The sequence below is a fragment of the Linepithema humile genome, chromosome 5, assembly GCF_040581485.1.
Source record: "Linepithema humile isolate Giens D197 chromosome 5, Lhum_UNIL_v1.0, whole genome shotgun sequence".
Taxonomy (NCBI): domain Eukaryota; kingdom Metazoa; phylum Arthropoda; class Insecta; order Hymenoptera; family Formicidae; genus Linepithema; species Linepithema humile.
Window position 1 is genome coordinate 6,491,542 of NC_090132.1, and position 13,435 is coordinate 6,504,976.

The 13,435-nt window shown below is 29.5% G+C and overlaps 3 protein-coding genes across 4 annotated transcripts; all 3 read left to right on the forward strand.

Moving 5' to 3' along the window:
• Positions 1 to 37: 37 nt before the first annotated feature.
• On the forward strand, positions 38 to 3,999 carry LOC105672696 (protein singles bar). 2 transcript variants are annotated; one of them, XM_067356321.1, is made up of 6 exons: positions 38 to 427; positions 2,311 to 2,451; positions 2,737 to 2,910; positions 3,168 to 3,275; positions 3,666 to 3,782; positions 3,860 to 3,999. In XM_067356321.1, exons 2-5 carry the CDS (start codon positions 2,335 to 2,337, stop codon positions 3,738 to 3,740), a joined length of 474 nt encoding a protein of 157 aa, XP_067212422.1. In that variant the 5' UTR covers positions 38 to 427; positions 2,311 to 2,334; the 3' UTR covers positions 3,741 to 3,782; positions 3,860 to 3,999. The 2 variants fall into 2 exon arrangements, with proteins under 2 accessions (XP_067212422.1, XP_012223216.1); XM_012367793.2 differs by having other exon boundaries at positions 42 to 427; positions 3,666 to 3,999.
• A 139-nt stretch (positions 4,000 to 4,138) lies between these two features.
• On the forward strand, positions 4,139 to 6,743 carry sing (MARVEL domain-containing protein sing). The gene is made up of 4 exons (XM_067356320.1): positions 4,139 to 5,267; positions 5,419 to 5,601; positions 5,803 to 5,943; positions 6,150 to 6,743. The coding sequence occupies exons 1-4, from the start codon at positions 5,115 to 5,117 to the stop codon at positions 6,225 to 6,227; spliced, it is 555 nt and encodes a 184-aa protein (XP_067212421.1). The 5' UTR covers positions 4,139 to 5,114; the 3' UTR covers positions 6,228 to 6,743.
• Positions 6,744 to 7,213: 470 nt separating this feature from the next.
• On the forward strand, positions 7,214 to 12,751 carry LOC105672697 (uncharacterized). The gene is made up of 3 exons (XM_012367794.2): positions 7,214 to 7,465; positions 10,843 to 10,981; positions 11,195 to 12,751. The coding sequence occupies exons 1-3, from the start codon at positions 7,411 to 7,413 to the stop codon at positions 11,313 to 11,315; spliced, it is 315 nt and encodes a 104-aa protein (XP_012223217.2). The 5' UTR covers positions 7,214 to 7,410; the 3' UTR covers positions 11,316 to 12,751.
• The last annotated feature ends 684 nt before the right edge of the window (positions 12,752 to 13,435 follow it).

Sequence of the window (13,435 nt, forward strand, 5' to 3'; positions counted from 1 at the left end):
TTCATATTTTTTCATATTTATACAAGTTATTTATTCACATACGTTTAAAAAATTACGTACGTATGTGCATGCAAGACGCAAATTGATATATTTCGGTATTATACTATGTGATATCGATGCTCGATGCTTAATAATAAGTGTTTGTTTTTTATTATTTTATATTTTTTTATTTAATTATCATTATTACTTTTCATTGAAGATACAATTTTCTATATATTTATTTGTGTTGCTTTTTTGCGTAACTAATCGCGATATATTTAGTATATATATGTACGATTTTAGTATACATGAGCGTGCACACGCACCATCTTAAGAAGTGTGCGGGTGGGATGATATCATCAGTGATGTCATCCTGGTATCGCGCTCAAAGCGCAGCGTTTCAGTCAATCGCTGACATTCCGATAGACAACAACGTTTCCTCTTTGAGGTTAGTATAATCATTTTTTTGTATAATTATTTTTTATCATATTTCTTTCGTAGTCATTTATCTTCAGCAAAGGTCATTTGATTATAAATTAACTATACGTTATATTGCTGTAAGTAATTTTATTTCATTAAAATAACCTAAATTTTGCTGGTTAAGTAATTTTAAATATTAATAATCAATGCAATGTCTGAAGATTATAATAATCAGCTAGGTGATTGTGGAATACTCTTACAAAAATATATCGGAACATTGTTATGTCGTAATGAGATTTTTTTTATATTATTCAAAAAGTTAAGCGTCTTAGTGTCTCAGTCACTATATTTTTGAAATCGTAGAATAAAAAGAACTGACATATTTTGTGCGATAAACATATCTATTATAGTTAGAGAAAGACAGAGAAATTGCGGTTTTATATAATTTCATATTCTTCTAAAATCTCAATTCGCGCAAAATTAATGGCAAAAAGTGAGAATTAGAATAAATTGATAATTTGTATATATAAATACAGGCAAAGGATATTGTGTTGGAACAGTATAATATAATTAGCGGCGATCTTGTAAAAAATAATTTCTGCAATTTCTACGTAAGCGAGTGAACATTGAACGAAGATTTAGTGATAGATGCGATTCAAAGTCTTCATCGAAGTCGTTTCGATAAATTTTTAACTCGTATCTAACGTGTCCGTGTCCGAGATATTTAAAAATAACTCGTGACGATGGCAAGAGCGGTGTTTGCTTGTTCGTAGTAGCACGCTTTCTATCAGTTTCCAGAATGCTAAATTTTGGCACCATTAACTTCAACATTTTTTGACATCATAGGCTAAATCTAATTAAAATTGTATGAGTTATACTTTTCTTTTTGTAGGATATTTTTTCATAACTATTCTACATACATATTATATGTCATTATTGTTCATTTAGAATCTTATCTAGAAAAGTGTGTTATCGTTATTATCCTTATTATTTTGCACAATCATAAGCAGGACATTTTATATTTATGTATTTTGTATGAAATTTATTACTAAATATTTGTGATAAATTACTGTCGATAGAACAGTATGCAAAATGTTTAATCTGATATAGTTGTTATCGCTATCAATCCTTTCTTTATCGGAGCTTTATCAATATGACATTGATAGAAATCCGTTCATAGTAATTGAAGTCTTAAAAATATATTATATTTAATTAATTTCGAGAAATTTCAGAATGTAGAATTATATCGTGATTATAAAGCATACCAAATTTTTAATGGCATTTATTGGATTGTACTACTTTTGTTAATCGACTTCGTTAACATTAAACATCAAACAAATCAAATGGAATTTAATGAGATTTTTGTTACAAAATTAGCGCACAGAAGAAAAGTATTTTCTTTAGTATTATGGTACTTATGGCTTGACATAGCAATGAGAGAAAGTAATGCGTGAAGGTTACGCACTATTGATCGCAAACGTGTTTAAAGGGTGTGCCAGAGGCAGAGGATATTTCGTAAATAAAATGTACGATTTTGTATATCTCTGTGTTGTTTGTTCATTATGCGATCGTTGCACACAGATTAATATTGAATCACTGATTGTTCACGTAAAAATTATTGAAAAAAATTATCTATTTATATTTCACAAATCTTAGTAGATTCATGAATTGCTTATACAATCATTAAAGTAAATTTGAAACTTTGGAAAGTAGATATACGAATGTGGAATTGTGGAAAATTATGTTGTTACTTTTTTTTTGCAAAAAGAAGCAAGACTTCGTTTGATATCTTCGCACGTCTCAATATCTTGACCCTGTCCTACTTGCCATACAGCAATATTGCCTCTCTTTGGCACATTGTATAAAATCTTTTAAAATTACGATAACTAAAGGAATCACCTTCATTTTCAGAACTGACATTAAAACAAGACAATCATGGCCCATTCTATGACGATTAGAACACAACAAACAGTAACAACGACCGGTTCGACGATTGTTATCAACACTGGCCATTTAAAAAGTTGGAGCGGTATATTGAAACTTTTACAACTGGTATGTGTTATTATTATTATTATATTTGTTTATTTAGATATTTTATTCCTACTATACTTATTCATAATTTGAAATATTCATGAATTCTCTCTTTTTCTTTTGGGATAGTATTTTTAGTAAACTATATTGTCGCTTTTAGATGCAATAAGAGAGATATAAGTATTTGCTGTGATATATTCTTAAATATTTTATCACGTCAGAAACGTATATATGTTTATACTTTGTTAATTTTTCCACGAAAAAATTAATCAATGTTTAATAAGTATTCTTATGTTTTATCAATAGGCGATGGGGATAGTTTGTGTAGGAATCATCGGTAATGAATATCCTTATGCCAGTAAAACGGAAGAGCCTTTCTTTTTTGTCATAACGACTACTTTTATGATTGGTACTTTCATTCTTCTCCTCAGTTGCCTAATATCTTTTTCTACCGCAGCTATTATATCCAAGACGATTTACGTGAGTACTTTTAAATAGATTGATATATAGATAAATAAATATAAAAAATTGATTCATAATATTTAAGATATAATTGATTTGATTTAGAGATTAGATATTTGTATCTTATTTATATTTGAACAAAAAGAACAATTATTCCGAAATATTAAAATTAACATGTAAACAACATTAATAAAGTAGAAATTAAGAACAGTTATTTTTGCTGAATTTATTACAAATTTGTTATGTTAATTGACAAAGATTTTTAAAATTTTCAGGAATTTATTTATCATTTCATTGCATCTTTATTAATATTTTCGGCTTCATTGACGTTGTTGGTGCACGTCACTAATTATAGGCGATCGAACTTATTATTAACCGCTGCTGTAAGTAGACTATGATATTCTTAAAAATGTGATTAAGATAGAAGATATTAAAACTTGTAACATACAATAATATTTAATTTAATTAGATAAATATTTACAAATACATAGTCAGGCTTGAACGTCCTGATTTTCGTACATATTGTTACCGTAAGATCATAATCCTAAACTTTTAGAACATTACTCAGGACTATGATCTTAATAACATATTTGAAAATCAAAATAATCGAGCCTGACTGTATATTTATAAACATTCATTATTTAATTGTAAAAAATAATGTGTTATTTGGATATTTCATTTATCATGTAATTTTATGTAAAATTTATATTTGATTTATATATCTATATTACTTAATTTTGTTGTTAAAATAATGTGTTAATTCTCTGATTTAGATTTGCGGTCTGATAAACACAGCTTTATATATCTGCAGCACAATCTTCGCTTTTCGCAATTACAGAGGAGCCTAAGCGATCAAATAATGCAATCGGAAGTTTTTAAAAAGTGAAAAGGTATCACTTTTATACAAATTACAGTCTTTATGCAAACTTATTTATTTTACAAATATTATTCAATTAAATTGATGCAGAAGCTGTACAATACATATGAACTGTTTGATGTCAAATAACAAACATTCGAGATTTCTGAGGAATATTTAAAAAGTGATGAAAAATATTTTGTTGATCTATGCTATGCGTTTCATAAAATTTTGACAAAATTCATCCTTTATACTTTTATACGATAATATTATTGGTCCTTACACACAAAATTACGAGATTTATAATGCTCACTAGATATCACTAATGTTATTTTAATATCATTACGTTATTTTAATCTCAAATATATAAAAGAATTTGTGTTTTGAAAATTGCACTTTATGTAACATATTACAACGAAAAGTACGTGAATTTCATATTATTCTTAATCTCAAATTATTTGAATATTTTATTGCATACGTTTTGTATCAATATACGACATTCGCACTTGTATAATATATTCATCGCGGTCTTGCAATGATTAAGTGATTTGCGACTAATATTTTCGCAGAATATATATTTAACGTAAACATATTTATTTTATGCGCCTATAAAATATTTATATTCAAAATAAATAATTGAATATAAATTATATCATAATTGATCTCTATTAGAAGATTCGGACAAAAGTTTCGAACAAAGTAGTAAAACGGTTCAATCAATAGGTTATAGATTACTATTGCAAGAGTTGTGTGTGTGTATGTGTATTGATTACTTTGTACTTAATTAATTTTTATCTGCTTATGTCTTCACTTCTTTTGTATTGATGATATCTTTGATATTCTCATTTTCTCTCGTCTCTGATTTATGTATGATACTTGTTCATTTTAATTAATTTTTTAAATCCAAATCACAAAATCTTAAAAAATTTTCCTAACAAATATATAATTATATATAAAATTCTGAAAATTATAGTGCAAATTTATTTACGCTTACTTATTTTGTAAATATAATTGAATATTATAAAATTATAATAAGAATTATAATACGAAATAAAATTCTTGTAATTCTTGTAAAAAATTTTATTTCCCTTTCGAGTTTTTTGCGTTTTCTCCAGCTGCGCACAGTCAGCAGACAAAACATTCGTAGCACGTGCCAAAAATAGACAGTAATTTCCCTTGCGTTGAATGCTATGCGGGGGGTGCAACGACATTTAAACTTTGTGGATGCACGCGCTTACATTCTCAGTCGGTTTCAAGGTATCACCGATCGCAGTTGTGTTCCGTGTTTCTTTAAAAATTACTACTTCAGGAAAGATAATTGAATCAAGTGTGAATATTAAATTACCTTAGTTGTGTACAATACGAAATGGGCATGAATGGTATAAGACCAGTGATTGGAATGTCATCTTCTGGCACACACAGCACGGGCGGTGTCGGTTGCTGTTGTTTCAGGTGTTGCACATGCATACATGTAGAATTTTTTAAAACATTACCGGGAATTATAAAAATTTGTGAAACGGTAAGTAATAGCATGCAAATTATTTGATATAGTAAAATTCGGAGGAAAATTATGCTCAAAGAAACAGTGTGTGTCAAATTTTATTCTTTGAAATGCCAATGTTGAGATGTATTTAATATTTATATAATTGTAATTTAATAAATGATTCCAGGTAATCAGTGGATTAATACAGAGTTTACTTATCAATTATGGCTTGAGGTATAGTTCATCCATTGGTTCGGCTTTTGAGGGATCATTGACCACGGCATCCGCTTGTTTTCTGACATCCGCTCTTCTACTTGCTTGTTATACACTTTCTGAAAAAACTTACAGGCTGATTCGTTCATCACTTTTTGTATGTATTTATCTCATATATACACAAATACATAAGTGATAAAGCGTTATGGAAAGAAATATTAGAAACTTGCACGCATTTTAAATAATTTAATACTTATTTCGATTATGTACTTTGCAGTATTTTCAAGGAAAATACTATGTTTTCATTAATCCGAAAATTTTCTAAAACTTTTATATTACATTTTTTTTCTATTAATAGGAAATGATGTTCAATTCTTTAGCCTGCTTCCTGTACGTAAGCTCAGCATCTTATTTGGGTTTTGCTACAAAACTATATCTAATGGCTGATTATTATATGAAACCTGGCTTCGATGTTTATCCTGCCATGACAGCTGCTTACGTAAGTTGTTTAACGCGCTCAAACACAAATTTGACACTTTCATTAGTCAGCTTCGTTAACGGTGCATTGCGGAAGTAAGAATTTTTGTCAATAATTCTGAATGTCCAATACAACAAAATTGTATTAGATTTTAGAACGGCGAAACTTTTGATCAAGTGTTAAATTTCATTTAGAAGGATGTGAAAAGTGATCGATCTATGTTACAGATGCTATCTGGCGTTATGGGTATATTGCACGGGGCAGATGCATATCTGTCATTTGTGTATTACAAAACTGGAAGATGAATCATGATAATCATGGGAATGCGAGTTGTATAATTTTGCAAAGATACGTGACAATTATATAAATGCTTATACATTAAGAGACGTTGAACAGATACTCTAGTCGAACGGATGTGAGCCTCCTCGAAGAGGAATTGCGCATAGCAATCAGATTCAGATTTTATACTTTATCAGAAAACACAATGATAATTATCGATCGGTAACTACTAGACACTATATTAATCTTTTAAAATCTAATAATTTCAATCGATCGATTATAACAAGCCGAAATTAAATTTTTACGAATTATAAACGTGATCTATCTGCAATATTGTTTATCGATGTAAAGTGTGTGTGACGTGTTTCCTAAATCAACATTCCGTTGAACTTTGGCGCATCATAATGCTGCCGTATTATATGCATGGTGGAATAGATAATGCTCGAAAAATGATCGATGATTTATATCGACTTATTTTATCCTTTATTACTTGTACCTTTTAATACGAAATAAATCAGTGGATAATAAATTTTTATACTCAATTTACTCGAATACAATTATTTTCCGAGGCATAAAAATCCATGAAATGTCTCTAACAGTAAAAGTTTACTTCCTTTTACACAACAGTCATTTACGTAATTTCGTTCGGCTATAGCCAGCGTTTTCTCTCACTGGGAACTATACAAAAACTACCCCTGCCACCGCGCATTGCGCCACGCTATTTCAATGCATATCAGGATGTAAACCTGCATATATTGGACCTGGACTCCGAGATGAATGGAAATTACACAGCTCCTCGTGGATCGCACGATGCTTCTCTGAGGTTTTTCTTTCCGCTTACCCGCCTTCCCCTGTCCTGGTTAATAAACCACGCACGCACACTCTATCCTCCTTCCTCAAACGCTTCTTTCTCTTTCCTTAACAGTCGATGTATCCACTCTTCTCGTTCCTCCGATATTGCTTGTCTTTCCTTCTCGTCGCTCTCATTGACGCCTCACGGAGCATATCGTATGACCGCAGGCATGTGGCTGACAGTTTACCTCAGGATCTCGAGCCGGTCGACACGTGAAGCACTCGAGAGTGCTTTCAATGTTCAAATCTACAATCGCTCACTTATTACAGATTTTCGTTCCGTCAATTAAGATTACATGGAGCAAAATGCAGTGAAAACAGAATTGCTCTTATTTTTTCTTACAAAAGTGACAAAGAATGGGAACAGAAGTTAAAATTATGAACAACAGCATAAACATCTCGTCAACAGAAGGTAATACGATAAAAGAATATACAATAAAAAGTATTATTAATTAATAATCAAGGTGACGGTGTGATTTATCAAGGAGCACATAATTTACAAAATTTTTATAAATGTGTGTCTGATATATGTATATTAGATACTGGAAAATTTAATTGTTTATGAACAGTTCTAATAAAGAATGATTAGAAAACATATTTGTACTTGTGCGTTCGTTAAACTTTCAAAAGTTTGATTTGGATTAAAAAATATTGTATACAATGAAAAGCTTAAAAAATTGCAATTGTCTTGTTACTGAAGATAAAGATGCAGTAATAAATATTTCTTTGAATAAAACAAAATTTTAATTATAATAATGTTCAATGATTTCTACCTGCACGCATATACATCTGACATGCTATTGCCGTTGTAAAAACAACAAAGGAGATAAATGCTTGTCTCGTTTGAGAACATTGAACAAGTTAATTTATAAACTGATAATATCACAGAAATTATGTACACATTCACAAATGTAAGCAGTTATTAAAAACCTCATTAAGAAGATTAAAGTATAAAACGAATGGAAATACACAACTTGTGAGTGAAAGTAGACTTTCGTGATAGCTCATGATTCGTGTTTTATTGATCAATCTGTTGCGACTAATAAATTTTCGTATTTCTTTAACTTCGTACTTCATAAATTCGTACATTTTCAAAGAAAATAAAATTGTTCAATGTCACGAGTGTATTCCAGGAATCAATTTTATGCAGAATTTAATAGTATTGATAGTATAATGCACGATTATGTGCGTACTTGGAACGATAAATTCCAAACGTATGAAACACTTTGTATAATGAATTCATATTACTTTTTTATATCGTATAATAAGAACAGTTTGAGGTTTAAATATTATTTAAATTAAGATTTTTATGTCTCATTGCATTGCATTTTAGAATTCTTATACGTCTAGCACAATTAATTATAACGATAAAATAAAAATAAAATGGCCAAATATTAAACATTTTATATTATGTTGATAAATTATCTCTTATTTAATAATCGATATCTCGATTTTTAATCAATTATCAGGAGACGCGGTAGTGTTTCCGGCCAAGTTCAAAAAACGACACTACTAAGTTTATTTTATTGGAAAATATTCTTTACGTTTTAAAATATTTTAGAACTGAATTAATCTCCTGCCAAGATTTTTATTAGCATTTTATATATGACACATTGGATACGTTGCCAAGAAAAGAAGGTCGTAATTGTAGAGTATTCTGATCTACAAGCCTGTCATTTGCATATTAAAAATTGCGTCATATCAATTTCATGCTGTGAGCCGAACTAAGAAAGCCGGCAAATAACTGTATTAGCCACGTTTACATTGTGATCCGAGTAAAAGTGGTAAGACTCGACAATGAGATGAAATTGCTTGATTTGCAAGGACACAATATATACGAATGAATAAAACATTACGTGTACAGCCTTTATAAAAAAAACCGTTAGTTGATAAAAATCAATAAAAATGCCGATAACGTAGACATTCCTTAGAAATTCCATTCCTAAGTCCAAATCATCGTCATGAGTCACTACAGAACGCATCAAGCATATCTTTCTCGAGTGCGTAGCGATAAATGCAACGTTCAAATTTTTTAAAATTCCACAGATGATTTCCATTTCAAGTAACATATTGTCTTTAATCTTTGTGTGCACTATGTTGACGTGATATGTATATATTTACGCACGTAATAAAGCTTTAATATGTATAAAATAATACATATAAATTTTTTATTTTTATTCAATTTTTTTGCTGACATTAGTATAAGTTTTTCGTTATTTAATATTTTTGTTTACATATTTCAAATCTCAGTAAAACATTATTTTACTTATTTTTGGAGCGCAAGTAAAACTTTGCGTTTTTGATTGCCTGTATTTCGATTATTTATGATCATACCAAATCGATAATTTTAAATATAGTTGTCTTGCCAAATTAATACGCAATTAGAACATATCTATATATACTTTTACATGCTTAAATAGAAAAATTAATTTAGGGCGTTTCACATACTTTAGAAATAGAAATAATTTATCTTTCGACATAAATTAAATTTTTTTGCAAACAAGTAATCAAGCGAAAATAATATTATTTCTTGGAAATCAGCATCAGTTCTTTCGGAGAAAAATATTGCTTGCAGTTCAAAATGAGAAAAGTTATATTTTTTACAGTTATTTTTTCTGAGTGTTTTGTACACTTGAAAACAAAATCGCTTATTATTCAAACGGCATTCAATTACGCTCGTTGGAATTTATACATCTACATTGTTGCGGATGCTTGTATTTATTATTGGACGATTAACAAGCTTCAATGTAAAAATATCGATTAATCAGTATGCAAGCGCGATCGCAATGAAAATTCATTCTTCTACTGCGTGGCAATAAAGTATAAGCATCAAAACTTTTACATTTTTTTAATCGGATGTATTTTAACACATATATTGTAATATAAATCAACTTTGAAAGTAAGAATGTAATTGAAATCTAACAATTTTAATTTTAATTTTAACTTTTATTAATAATATTGATAAATTATTGATAATAATAAATAATAACATATAAGAATTAAATAAACACTTGAAATAATTAGAAAACAGCATTAATTTCAAATATTGAGCACGAGTATGCAACATACATAATAGAAGAAACGCCTCTCATCTCAAGTTACTCGCTTCTGATTATCAGCAAGTCAGCACATGGCGAGCAATATGATAAACATCAATATCGACAACGTGATATTGATATTTGCATAAAATTAGATAAAAGCACAAAACTGCTCGTTTTCTGTCAGTTTTAGTTTAAATTTTTTTTACTTTCCGAACTTTTTTAGACATTACGAATCATTACAAATGGTTTATTGTTTACATTTAAACTGTTCAAACTGTCTAGACTGTAATATTTTTACTTTAAACTGTTCAAACAATTCTGTTCAAACACATATGTGTTTTCCAACTTTTCATTCGAGCCTAAATTTAAATATGTATTAACAACTATAATGTGTATTTGAAGTAGCGCAAAGAATTATTCGGTCTAGCAGTGCTAAATGCTGAGCGCAATTTTTTTGTAATTGAAAAATACTCATGTACAGCGTGGCCTTTGCTGACGATAACTTTCACATGCATCGGCATAAATACAAACTGCTCGTTTCTTGAATTACGTAAGGCGACGTGCGTTATTTTCAATGTCACCTCTTAATTAATAACTAATTTTATCCGGTTAAAATAAAGTAACAAATATTCATCCTCGACAATGATAATAAAATTTAAAGCAACAAGATAATGTAATAGAGGGTGTAAGACAAATGATTTTTTCTATCATACATATCTAATGCACGAAAAAAATTATCTTTTTTTAGCGTACGCAGCTACATCGAAAAGATCTCTCATTATCGAAGAACAGGACGCAATTGTGACACTAGTGATCGTTGTGATTGGTATCATAATTGCTATCGTGGTGCTATTCTCGATGGGTATCTTCATAGACTGCAAACATCAGTACGTAACAATGTATTTTTTCTTTCACTAGTTTTCAAAACATCCGCATTTTAATAATTAAACGATTCTTTTAAAAAAACAGCGAAAACATTATCGTTCTGAATATACATTAATACAATAGAAAGCTGTTTTCTATTTAAATAAAGTGTAAATTAGATAATGATGCGCTCGTTGGAAAGATATGTTCTCCAGAACGATAATACTTTATTACAGAAAGGATTCCATGAGAAAAAGAAGATTAAGGTTGAAAATGCCGCCGCTATCACGAAGAAAGCAAAAAGACGATGTGAAAGCGTTGGCTTCGAATATGTATCCTAATGATACCGGATGCTAGCAATACCGATAATCACAGTGTGTTACAATTCGTGTTATGGAAAACTATGGAAAAAATCTGAAATCTACATTTTTTTATAATGATATTAATTAATAATTAATATTGAAAAGTTAAGAAAAATATTACATAAAAAATATATAGGCTCATATTAATAAATAAATTAAACATTAGGATATCGAGCCAACGGCAGATGTATTTGCTATAACAATTTTCTTTTATTAACGTTTCGGTCAAGACAGATTTGAGAAATTTAATTTAAGAAAAATGTTGAAATATATTTCGTTATTTTTATAGGAATATGTTTATTGCATATCAAGGATACCGTGCGATTTTGTGATATCTATTTTGTAGATAAAATAATGAATTCGGAATAATAGACATTTACGTCATATATAATTTTTACAAGTATGTATGTGAATTGTTTCGCGTTTTACACATGTAAATTAGAATTGATTAGGGCTGTAGTACATTTATTTTATGTGACAAACAGTTAATTTTAAATAATGTTTCATCTGATTATTAATATTATTTTATACGACGTTTTGGCTACGCGAGATTAACATAGTTCATAACATATCAGTTATGTTCTTCTCTTGTTTTTTACGACTTAATTTATAAAAGTTACATTGTAAAACGTATATTATATAATTATAATAATTGAAGGGGATTTATGAACGACTATGTATAAGAAATTAGATTATGCTCGCCTGGATCTGATACCAGAAAATACATCATTTATGTTACGAATCAAGTTAAGAAAATTGTTGCTGCTGTGATTTACAAACCATTAAATATTTATCTATAGTTGAATTAGCAGAAGACAGTCATGATCATGATTTTGTTAGATCTGAATTTGCTCAAGAACAATGAACTTGTAGTGTTTAATTCCAAACTTGAGGATCTGATGTGTTGTTAACGATAACTATGTTAAAGAACTTATATATATATAATCAAGAATTTAAATGAGTATCAAGTTACTATTTTATAGATCTACACATGTAATTATAAAATATACATAAAATTTTGTAACAATAAGTAACACAAATTGCATGAAAAATTGTCGAATATATGAATCAATCATCTCAGCTTTCCCTCACAAACAAACATCTTTATATTTTACTTTTTTCGCAAAACTATTATTAACCCATAACCCATAACCCATAACTGCGAGATATAAAGGTTCAAAGTGCAGAAAAATTTATTTTTTAAGACAAAATTCGGATTTTTGAAGTGATCGGAAGTGGTTTAGTAAAGGGTCATTTTAAAAATCTCGAGGAATAAACACTAGGACTTTCTCCATTTTTTCTGAAAGTACTGAAAGATCCAGACATGTAAATTGACAATCGTATCATTGAGTATTGAATCTCTAATGATTTCAGTGCGTACTTAGATTCAATTGTATTTTTTACTAACTTATAAATAAAATTAAAAGAATATTTCACAGTTGTATAATATGTAATCCTTTAATAATCAACCGTTAAAAATGATTCTTCGGCGGAACATATTGCTTTACAGCATATAATTGAATATTTGCGACATGAAGAAAGTACCGAACAAGCGATATCCCCCAAAACTGTCACCACAGTTGTCGCAGAAACCATACAGGTTCTGTTGCGAGGAGAAGGATCAAGACCCTAGGAAGCAATATGACATGCAAAAGCCGCCCTTTATATCGTCGTTGACAGATGTAGTTCTGGACGGCGGCGGACCCGGTGTAAAGTTCCGTGTTCAGGACATTGGTCGACCGCCGTATACCATTCAGCGTAGAATTCTTGAAGTCAGAGGCCTAGCTTATTTAGGGCATTGCAAACGATGTCGAGGTCCTTTGCGATGGTATTTGGAGGACGAAATTGCGCTGGCGCGCGAAATTCTCGCGAAGCAGAGACAGGATAATTACAACGTGAATGTGAAAAGGAACTTGATGATGGTCAAACGAAAGGGTAACATTCTAAATTTCCAAAATAAGAATTATTTTTTTATTTTTTTTTTCTATAATATATTTAATAATATGCCATAGTTTATAGTTTAATAATTTTTTTTTAATTTAAGATATAATGTACGTCACTTTTTGTAAAATTTAAAAAAACAGGAATGCAATGTTTGTAGCATCAATTGTAAAA

What these genes read in the sequence shown, in the direction of transcription:
- LOC105672696 (XM_067356321.1), top strand. Translation starts at nt 2,335, where the DNA reads ATGGCCCATTCTATGACGATTAGAACACAACAAACAGTAACAACGACC. An exon ending in TATTGAAACTTTTACAACTG is followed by an intron (nt 2,452 to 2,736) that starts GTATGTGTTATT and finishes TTTTATCAATAG; the next exon opens with GCGATGGGGATAGTTTGTGT. An exon ending in ACTTATTATTAACCGCTGCT is followed by an intron (nt 3,276 to 3,665) that starts GTAAGTAGACTA and finishes TCTCTGATTTAG; the next exon opens with ATTTGCGGTCTGATAAACAC.
- sing (XM_067356320.1), top strand. Translation starts at nt 5,115, where the DNA reads ATGGGCATGAATGGTATAAGACCAGTGATTGGAATGTCATCTTCTGGC. An exon ending in TTATAAAAATTTGTGAAACG is followed by an intron (nt 5,268 to 5,418) that starts GTAAGTAATAGC and finishes AAATGATTCCAG; the next exon opens with GTAATCAGTGGATTAATACA. An exon ending in CTGCCATGACAGCTGCTTAC is followed by an intron (nt 5,944 to 6,149) that starts GTAAGTTGTTTA and finishes TCTATGTTACAG; the next exon opens with ATGCTATCTGGCGTTATGGG.
- LOC105672697 (XM_012367794.2), top strand. Translation starts at nt 7,411, where the DNA reads ATGGGAACAGAAGTTAAAATTATGAACAACAGCATAAACATCTCGTCA. An exon ending in AAACATCTCGTCAACAGAAG is followed by an intron (nt 7,466 to 10,842) that starts GTAATACGATAA and finishes ATCTTTTTTTAG; the next exon opens with CGTACGCAGCTACATCGAAA. An exon ending in TTCATAGACTGCAAACATCA is followed by an intron (nt 10,982 to 11,194) that starts GTACGTAACAAT and finishes ACTTTATTACAG; the next exon opens with AAAGGATTCCATGAGAAAAA.